The sequence below is a fragment of the Enoplosus armatus genome, chromosome 10, assembly GCF_043641665.1.
Source record: "Enoplosus armatus isolate fEnoArm2 chromosome 10, fEnoArm2.hap1, whole genome shotgun sequence".
Lineage (NCBI taxonomy): Eukaryota > Metazoa > Chordata > Actinopteri > Centrarchiformes > Enoplosidae > Enoplosus > Enoplosus armatus.
Genome location: NC_092189.1, coordinates 22,647,529 through 22,658,332, shown reverse-complemented (window position 1 = coordinate 22,658,332; position 10,804 = coordinate 22,647,529). Strand labels below are relative to the sequence as shown.

Sequence of the window (10,804 nt, the reverse complement as noted above, 5' to 3'; positions counted from 1 at the left end):
TTTTTTTAACAAAGACGAGCTGAACGACAATATTTACACAGAAGCAACACAAAGACCTCCAAATATTCAATTTGAAATGATATAATACGGAGAAAAGCAGCTCCAATGCCGAAAACCTCTTGGTTTAAACCCCCACAGCAGTGAGCACAGTCATTTATCCAAATGACATGGGCATGATGCTGAACCTGCTCGCCTCCAGTGAGCTGCAAAGGTTAAATGGTATGTAAATGATGATTTAACAGTAAATAACCAAAATGATAAATTCCCGGTGGTCTGCTGAGTGTCTGGATGTGGCATAAAGTAAGAACCATGAAAAAGAGAAGGAAAGGAGGAATAAAATATGACGAGTGATAACAGTGAATCACGGCTCTGACTGTAAAGTATATAATCTGTATTAAAACTATAGCCTGGAGAGAGAAAGAGAGGTGGAGGAGAAATTTACATCCTCATATCCCACTCTGGTCACAGCGAGAACGGCATCAACCTGGAACACGGCGACGAACTCGATAGATTTTCGTATATATTAAGACGGCAAAAGGCAGATGATGAACACCTCGTAAGACTCTCGCTCAGTGGTCTCTCTTCCAGTCTCCCACCATATCTGCTCTCTCTACCTCTCACTTCAATACACGCAATGAAGCCGTTGTGCGTGTTGGACACTTTGCACGGTTGAGTGCCGCTCTGCTGCTCCACCTCAGGGGAAGAAGAACTGTTTGGAAAATCCTGCAGTATGCATGCATGATAGGATGCAAACTGGATTTAGAGATTCTGCAGCAGTTCCCAGTCTATAAAGACCTGTCCTGTCCATGTTCTGATCTGAGAGCAGTTTCTTTTGCTGACACCGTGACCTCTTGACTCCTCCTGTTCCCTTGTGCTGTAGCCATTTATTCCACAGACTTACTCTGGAGAGTTAAAGTCAGATTAGTCAGTAAAATGTCGAATTGCATATTAAAAAGTTGTGAAATACATGATAAGGTACCTCATTTCAGATTTAATATCACTCGATTAAACATGGCAGGATGCCGAATAAGACTATACAATCTTTGTAGGTCCAAATCAGGCTCAAGAGAAGAAGAAACAAGGCTGAGGTGTAGCCGGATACAGCCTTTCTAGTGGAAACCAATTTAATGAAGAAGTATTGTATAGTTGTGTTTGGCCCTAAACTACGCTGGCCAATAAGCCTTTGCTACGCCTGTTTATCCCTGTGTTAGAAACCAGGCTAAAGGGCAGCGCTGCGAGAGCCTTCCTGTGTTCTGTAGGGAAGACCAAAGATAAAACGAAGATTAAAAGAGAAAATTTAAATGACAAATTATCGCGATGGACATCGAAGGATTGATCGTAGCGATGATAATAATGTTCCACAATCGGTAGCAAGCACTTAATGAATCTGGAGGATATCTTCAGTCACTCTCTATCCTACGTGAGCTGCACAACTTATGATATTAAAATTGCAATTTTGATTCATATCTCCGTGCAATCTCAATGAAATCGATTCTGCCATATTTGCATTAGCAGGGATATCTGATGCATCAAATCGAGAGCTTTTAATTATTCCTGAGTTGCATAAACAAATGACTTTGTTACACCATGTGACAAACTGTACACAAGCAGTGTGGACAGAAACCATAGACGTGAAAGAGACACACAAAAACGTAAAAGCTTCGGATGAAACATTTGTCTGAAAAGTAAAAAACATGGTACCATCAAAGGGGCCACTCTCTTTTGTTTGGGGCTTTTTATATTAGAAGATCATGACGATCAGGGGCACAGATTTTGCAAGCAGTACTTTGCTATACAGTTGCTGCATGGCGCAGATTTATACAACCACCTGATGATGAAACCAACACGGTTCTGAAAACAACCAGAAACGGTTTGCGACTGGCTGCATTAATGACATCAGCATACCAGGAACAAGATTACAGAGGCACTGTTTCCTCTGAGCATAGTGAGGGATAATTGTAATCTCAATTCTGAGTGAGAAAATCATGATTCTTGTGTAACCCAGAATCCTGCAGCCCTAATGTGAGTGTGTGTTTGAGTGTCAGCTGCAGCCTGCGATGCCAGGCCGGCCTGAGTGAGCAGCTGACGAATCACCACGCAATTAATTATTGAGAGACCCCTCACCTGCCGCTGCTAGCATGTTAGCTAGCAAAAGCACACTCCAACATGTGACACACAGAAACACACATGCAGTTTATGATCCTTGCTTACAGGACACACACACACACACACACAGGCCCCGTGGGGGGGTCAACGTCTAAGCCGGATGCCTGATGAACCTCAGAGGGATTTGGGAGGAAGCAGCCATATTCCCAGCGCCCACTCTGACGCACACACCCACGATGTGGATCAACCACACATAAACACACATGAATAGTTAACTCACACACACACACAGATATCCAGTGGGCACCTTGGTGCAGCACCACAGTAACCACCAGGGAACAGCCAGGCTCCCACAGCATCAGGTTAGGAAACATTACCAGACCCGACAATTCTAGCGCCAATCGCAGGGCGAAGCTGCATCTGTTCCATCGATTTAACACTTTGACATTCATCTCAGCACAGAGGAAATGCAATGACACAACATGAGTGCTATAAATCTAACACAGCCGGCCACCAGCAGACGACCACGCTCCTCCCTGCACTTTCCTATCTTACTCTCTCAGATTATGGACAGGGGAACACTTGTTCCTATTGACACGATGCCTTGACCCCCTGAACTCTGACCTGCTCACTGTAGGTTGCAGCAATGGTGATCTAAAGTATTCTCACTGATTCAGTCAACATAACAGCATCAGATACACCCCTGAAAAATCAATGCAACGATAAATGTAACTATCGTATAAGCTTACATATTAATTTTACCACATTTTCAAACATACTATACAATATACTGTAAATGCATGCGTGTGTATGTGCAAGGGATGCTCATGAGCTCAAGTGTGCGTGACAGTGTGTGTGTGTGTGTGTGTGTGTGTGTGTGTGTGTGTGTCCAGTACACAGTGACAGAAGGGACAGGTGAGTCACTGCAAGGCTGCAAGCTGAACACATTGCACTGCAGCACTGCACATCACGACTCAGACAGAAAGATAATGACACAGAATTGGGGATAAAACAGGAAATGACAGAGAAAAAAAACCTAGAAAGAAAACAGAGGACTGCCACAACAAAATGCCAAAATCAGTGGACAGAGAAGGAAACAGATCAAATGTAAGTGAAGAAAGTCTGTCTGTCTGTCTGTCCCTGGCACGGTGCACATCCCAGTCACTGCCAATAACACCTGTATCCATCACTCTCGGGTGGAACTTCAAAGCCTTGTTATTTATACACCTATCCGTCTGCCTGCCTCCCTGGCTGTCTGGATCCTTCACTCTTCTCTGTCACTGTCCAATTTAAATCGGATTTATTGGCATCAAGAAAGTGACACGTCTACCTGCTCGCAGACTAAGTATAAATGCATTATAAGGGAGGTTTATATACGTCCGGCCATCAAGCTAAATGTGGCCAGTAAGGGACCGTGTGACTTCCCATCCGAAATTGGATAGGATCATCTGAGAGACAAGAATGAGAGCTGACCGCCTGCTGGGTATGAGCACATACACACACATTCACACACACCCCCACACACAGACGCATCACGGTTATAGGATAAAGTGCTGACTGACAGTACGAGGCTCTATAGGGCTACACAGCAGCACAGTAATGGCTTTAAGCTTTATTAAGTTTTCCATTTGGTACGTGTAGGCATCATTTCAGAGATGCAATTAACGTTTTAAACACTTAAGAGCTGAGTTTTATCTTGATTAGTTCACTTGATAATAACATGCATCTTGGGGCGGCAAACGTGGAAGCAGTGGGTAATTTGGTGATGATCTGGGAACAATGCTCTTGATAAGTATTTCCAAAGTTTTTCAATTACTAATAAATATCAACCTCCTACTCACACCTTGTTTCTCTCTCAGGCTGGGACTGTTCTCTTCTCTTCTTTGTGCTTTTTTTGATCACACACTCCAATTAAGTGTTAACTTAATGGGCGCGCAGAGCTGCAGTTGTTTGAAGTTTGAAAAGAAAGCAACCTTTATCAATCCCACATGGCGCAGCGGCTTTACATCCCAAGAACCGTTTGGCCTTTTTTTTTAAAGATGCTGACAACATTTTTACTGTAGAATAATTGAGCAGGATAACTTGGATGCACATAAAACTTGCCACTATTTCTACTTGACCTCCAGCCCTGAACAGAACTTCAATAAACAAGCACATGCAGTGTATGAATGGGACTATGTTTGCACAGGTAAAACTGGATTTTTCAAATAGGAAATGGGAGATTCCTCATTTTCTCCCAATTGACACCAACACTTGTGCTTGAATGTACATGTGACTTTCTCTTCAAGAGCAGGTTTGCTCAACTGCCACGCTGGAAGGCAGAGTGGAGTAACTGTTGAGCCACGGCTAATATTTTACTAGAATATGCCCTGTGGCTGGTTGTGTCCTGTTACAGCAGGATGTGGTGACTGACGTTAAGTCGGCCTGATCTTCCCAGAGTCAATCCCCTGGATGGACCCAGACTGGCCCTCAACGCCCGGTCAATGATTAGCATTGAAACGGGTCTGGGAGACCAACTGCACTCTGACACAACCTTTAAGTAGGTCAAGTCATATAGCTGGAAATAGAACATTTTTTAGTTTCTTTTGAACACGAAATATGAGCTTCATGTTTATAGTTTCAGGGTTCCTGGTGGCACCAGATCTGTTGCTCTGAGAACAGCTGACTATGATTAAGTTACCATCGGACTTGGCTGTCTCAAATGTATGACAAAGACCTGGTTTCTTGCTCTGCTGTTTTTAAAGGAAAAGTGATTCAAAATCTGATCAGCTTTCTGTCCGTAACATATCCGATTAGCACTTCAACTGAGTAGTAGTTTGTTAGTAGTGTCAGGTTCACACGGACAAAGTCTTTGCTCGATGAGGCTGCTGGCTGGTTAGCTAGCTAGCAGTTGTTCAGATAAACATATCATCTTACTAAGCTACAACAATAATAGTATTATGGAGTTTACACCTGGAAACAGGTCTACTTTATCAGATCGTTCATATGAAACTGTGTTGTTTCCTTTACGCCTAAAGTTGCAGAAACAATACACACTAGTGGCATGCTCTGCTGAAGACAGCACAGTGCATTTAAATCAAAGAGTGAGGCATCAGCCGGCCAATGAGCCAGTGATCAATGATCGTACGTACAATGCTGTGATGATCATTTCAAAAACCAAAGACACTGTTATTGACGTAGTTATTGAAAACATCACATCCACCCCCGCCCCTTCCACTGCGGCACGTACAGCTCTCCACGTGAAGAACTATTAAGTGCCTCGGTACTTATATTAACAGAAATTGAGCTTTGATGTAAACAATGAGTCGGTGTTGCACTGAGAAAGAGGAAAAAGAAATCAATTGGGTCAAATGGTCAAGGTGACCAGTAAAATCAATGGTCAGCGGCAAGTCTTCCAAAAACGTAGGTGGAAAAAGGTTAAATGTTCATTGATGCCATGTGCAATAAACCCACATAATTCACATATATCATAGACTGCCTCTGAAATACAGGAAGATAGAAAAAGGGCAGATTAAGAGTTGTTTAAATGAGAAAAAGACAGGAAGTGTAAAGGAGAGAGATTACGCTAAGTATGTGTACTGTATGTATGTGTAAGAGTGAGCGAGAGAGGTAGAGACAGTATGAGAGAGAGGGGGAAGCAGTCACATGTTAGGAGGAGGGGGAGGGGGGACGGACTGCCTGTCACTTGGCTACGTCACGGGTAACGCCTCCCTCCCTCCCTCCACTACAACTCACATGACTGCAGCAGCTCTGTTCTGTAACTCCAGTCACGAGGATAGAGTAGTATTACAATAACCAGCCGGCAGGGGAGAGCGACATAGACACACACTGAAACACAGAGAGAGAGAGAGAGAGAGAGCCAGCCAGCGCTAATAACCCTGAGTAAATATTAACATGTTAGCCCTGCGTTTGGACAATAGATAACCTTATCAGAATTCACATGAAGAAAGAACTTAAGCATTGATAAAAAGTACAATTAGATTGTTTCCCTTGTTCCTTATACTCAAGTTACACTATCTTTCTCCCTCTGTGTCACTCAAGGACTTTGCAGCAATCCAGCATTACAAGCCTGAGAGGAAAGAGCTGCAAAGATTTTACAGCAAATGTAACAGCATGCATGGTACTACAGGAATGCATATTGCGTTCTGCTTTTGTATACCTTTAAGTAGCTTTAAGGTTGTTCAAATCATCTAATAGCACACTGTCTGACGGTATCATATGTATTCTATATCAGCTTGCTCCAGCTCGATGTCCATGAGTGTAATATTCAAAGATATTTGATATTTATGGCTGCATCATTCCATCAAATGGAAATACTCTAGATGTCTTGGACATTATTCTATTTAAACATCACATGTCCTCAAAAGTCAGCCCAACATATTTGGTCTCGTTGGAAACTTTGAGATCTTCAATAGAATTTAAAATCAAAGTTCTGTACGTTTGGACTATGTTTGGCTGCACAGCATGAGTTTGTAATGACTGTCCAATCAGTGGGTCACCGCTTGTTAAGGGATTAAAGGCATATTGATACATAGAAGTGATTGAGAACAGAGACATTGTCGGATCTTATAGGAATATTAATTATCATATGAATATTACCATGAGGACTATTATGGTGATACCATGAGACATACTGTTACCAACAAAGAACTCTGAATAGGCATACAATAAGTTCCTATACATATATCAGTTATGTTATAGTTGAGTGATGTCATAGGACATGATAACATATTGATGTAGGTCACAATCTAGTTATGATAGGATATTATTTAAATGTGCTGTCATAGTGTTAGCTCCTGTATTAAGGAATGTATTGCTGTATTTATTTCCTCATGGGGTGCTATTTCTTCTCATTTACCTCTCGAATGCATCTGTCTGTGTGCTGCACGTTATAAATAGCCCACAGTCTCTCTGGATCCCACCACACACTGAATTAACCTGCTTAAGCTGCCAATCAGCCAATCAGCTGTGACAGACCCCCCCCCCTCCACGCGTGCGCGCGCACACACACGCCCCCCCCCCCCCCTCAGATGACCGTGCAATCGGAGCAATAATAATCACCACGACGCAATCTTACGTCACACTGTGATGCAGTAAACACCGGGGGTCCTGTATTCCTATGACAGGCCATGTTATGGGTTTACGTGCACGGTAATGATCCGTGCGCATTTCTGAAGCGCGACCCCTCAGCAGGGGGGAGATGGAGATTAGACCTGATAGGTTCCGTCCTGTCGTGTGAGAATTAGAATTTTTCACCAAACCCGGCTCGGAAATTCTCTAATTCATTGTCTCCCTCAATGTACGCAACACGACAGATATCCCATTATAAATCTTAGGAGCTATTGCTAATAAATACTTCCTCCTAGAAAATTCGGTATACATCTGATGTGCAAAGAATCACTTAATTGAGCTGAAATCTCAACTCAAAAATTGTTAACCACCACTCGCTACCGCCTTGCGCAGGGTATATGGGAGGAGATTATTCTGGGATTAACAGGAGAGCCAGTTATAAAAGTTCACATATTGTTTTAATAAGTGATTCTTAATGCGTTGACTGTACACCGAATTCAATTAAAGATCATATCCATTCATCTTACAAATGAATTCATGTTGTAGGTGTTATGCATGATTTGCATAAGCAAGGAATCCCACAATGGCAGAGATTTACTAATGCAGTTTGGCGTCTTGACGCTCCCTTGAAATTCTGTGCAAAATCGCTTCCCTGCGACCCACAGCAACACCGTGGGTTAACAAACTGTGTCATCACGACACTTCAGACCCTCAGCCCGAAATCGGTTGTTTTTTCAGTCTGCCAAAGCATACAACCGTGTGAACCAGACAAACGTTTTGTAACCGTCGCCTAACGATTACGCAAACGATTATGAAAACATAAAACCGCACCAACTTTCTCAGCTGACAAAAACCCACTGACTCCTCTCCATCTCATTGCTTTGCAGAATATCGTCTGATAAAATGACCTATCTGAAGGAATTACAGGATTCATTGGTGTTAGTTGCTCAACTTTGAAGCGCACCGAGCAGCCTGCAGATGGAACACCGAGATCCCAGTTAAGCTCACGGTGCTGTGGCAAGCAGCTTATACTGGAGTGGATAAATAACATTACACAGCACCGGTAGCGTTTCCGCAAACAGACTTTATTAAACATCCGATTCGATTTTGCGATAATAATGTATAATATCAAACCAGCCGAGTAATGTTTCAACAAAAAGACACACACATCTGTCTTGTCCCTGAGCCATTTCTAAAACCCAACAGTCCCGTAGCCAGTGGATTAGTATCATAATGTCATAATATCATAATAGTCTTCAGGCCAAGTCCATGCGTTTGGAGGCGCACCACGTGTCCAAGTCTCCGGCATTGAAATTTAAACTTCCCCGAAGAATGCGTCAAAAGTTTCCATCGCGCCCCTCTGCATACCAAATAATCTCCCCCGAGCAGCAGCACACCGGCTGCTCTCCGCTTCCAGCACCAACTCAGACATATATATTCGCTTTAATCCGTCAGAGTCTCTCATAGCCGGTGGCTGATGACATTTTCTCCAAAAAACACGTGAAAGCCAGACGTCAAGACATAGTAGACATTCACACACACACACACACACACGCACGCACGGAGACCGAGATACCGGTTCGCACTGTGCCTGCGAGATGCTGCTGACAAGCCGGGCGAAAGCCTCGCATCAACCGGGCATATTGTGCGCCACAGCGGGCGACGTGCAAAGACGCACCCCGGTCTGGAAAGCCCAAGGTTCCGTGTGTCCACAGAGGCCCAGATCTTACCTGGCTGTCGGAGTTTTCTGTCAGGTAATTGAAGACAAAGGACGAGAGTTCCTCATCTAACAGTGGAGCGCAGTCCGCCATCTTCTAGTGAATGAGGAGCCGCGGAGTCAGAAAGCGGAGTATAGGAGGAGGAAGAGCAGTGGGGGGAGGCTGCCTGCAGGGGGCGCATCTGTTTACACACACAGACAAACCAAGACATGCGGTTCTCCAAAGTGGGGCCTGGGGACCTCCAGGGGTCAATGCAGTGGCTCCGGGGGGGTCCCACAATAAAATGAAGATTCATTTGATTTCATTTCGATTGAAAAAAAAGGAAAATTACTGCCACAAGAGAATTTACAAAAACTGATTTGAATAAATCACTAAAAATGATTACATGAAAATCTATTTCTAAATGTGTCATGCCAAACACAAAGGCATTCAGTATGAGCAAGTCTATTTAATAGATAGATAGATAGACAGATAGACTTTCTTCTTATTGATATACTACAGATTTAATGGTAATAAAACTCCATGAGTAGCGGCAACAATCAAGAGTTCAACATTTCTGCCCTTCATCAAAGCCAGTAAGCAGGCAGGCTAGCACAAAACAAACTGGTTCTCCAGTTGGAAGCGGATTTTTTTTCCAGAGTAACTTCAGTCATTATCACAAACACAAAATACAAAAGGGTCCAATCAGTCAGGACACTTTTTGTGTGCTTGTTGAACCACAATGCCTTTGTTTTGAGAAACCGGCACAGACAGAAGTGTTAGCGGCGCCCCCATGTTGTTGCTGGGCAACTGCGAATGCAACTTCTGTCAGTCATGTAGCTAGCATAGTTGATGACATTAGCTGATGCCATTGTAGAATTGTAACTATAGAAGACTGTTTGAGTGATGAAAACATTTTAGCATCATTATATTTGCAAATATGTTTAGGCTGTGAAAATAAAACCACATCACTTCGATCGGTTTCACATCAGTGAGTCATGCAAGAAGACAAATGCATGAATGTGCAAGAGAGTGAGCAGGCAGTCAGCTTTGTGTCAACATCATAACATGTCATTTCATCACCATAACACACTTCAAAATGGCTTATATCTGAATGTGACTTTACAGCAATGTGAAATTAGGACGATCCCAGAATACCACTAAAACGATGACATGATGCAATCTAAACTTTTAGTGAAATGTCAGATTTTATGATATCTTTATGGCTGTTTCCACAATAGCAGTTATTCACACAAGCAGCTGACATAGAGACACACACGCTAAGGTCTTCCCTTCATCTTAATGTGTGTAGTGCGCTTAAACGCAAAAAAACTGAACATTTGAAACAGATTCAACTTTAGCAGAAACGCAACCCACATCACGCTGCGGTGGCCAATCACATAAGCCCACAGGAAGAAGTCCCTTGTTTACCATGTAGCATTATAGCATCCAGCTATGTACCGAGCGAGTGTGAAGATGGACGAGACACCGATGACCTTTCCAGAGCTGTACAGCGCTGCCATGAGGGAGCACGTGGGCTTTAATCGCTGCATTGTGTCGCTCTTCAGGTTGGGATTTCTGGTTAGTATTTGTAGTTGCACAGTGACACTCCCACACCGCCGCACAACCCTCTGCTAATCGCCGCAACGCCTGATTTGGTGTGAATGCAGCCTGACAGCGGTGATTGTAATGTTTTCACTGCATTGCAGTACAGGGCTTTTCTGCTCTGTGTGTGTGTGTGTGGATGTGTGTTGATCAGGAAAAGGTTAACTGTCTGGGGCAGGTGATGGCCATAACAGAGCCCTGCATGTCTTTCAAAAGCCTGCCTGACAACACTGACCTTAATACAATGTGTGTGCTTTTGTAGTTCTGTCTTTGTGAGGACCGCTGCGTTGTAAAACATGACGGGACAGTTTTAGAAAGTAAAAACA

The 10,804-nt window shown here is 43.4% G+C and overlaps 1 protein-coding gene across 1 annotated transcript in view; it reads right to left on the bottom strand.

Annotated features, from left to right (window-relative positions):
• Nucleotides 1–8,987, bottom strand: part of ppargc1b (peroxisome proliferator-activated receptor gamma, coactivator 1 beta) — an 80,528-nt gene extending 71,541 nt beyond the window's left edge. Inside the window, exon 1 of the mRNA XM_070913477.1 lies at nucleotides 8,907–8,987. Coding sequence (XP_070769578.1) covers nucleotides 8,907–8,987 — 81 coding nt within the window. The remainder of the gene's footprint in view (nucleotides 1–8,906) is intronic.
• Nucleotides 8,988–10,804: the final 1,817 nt, after the last annotated feature.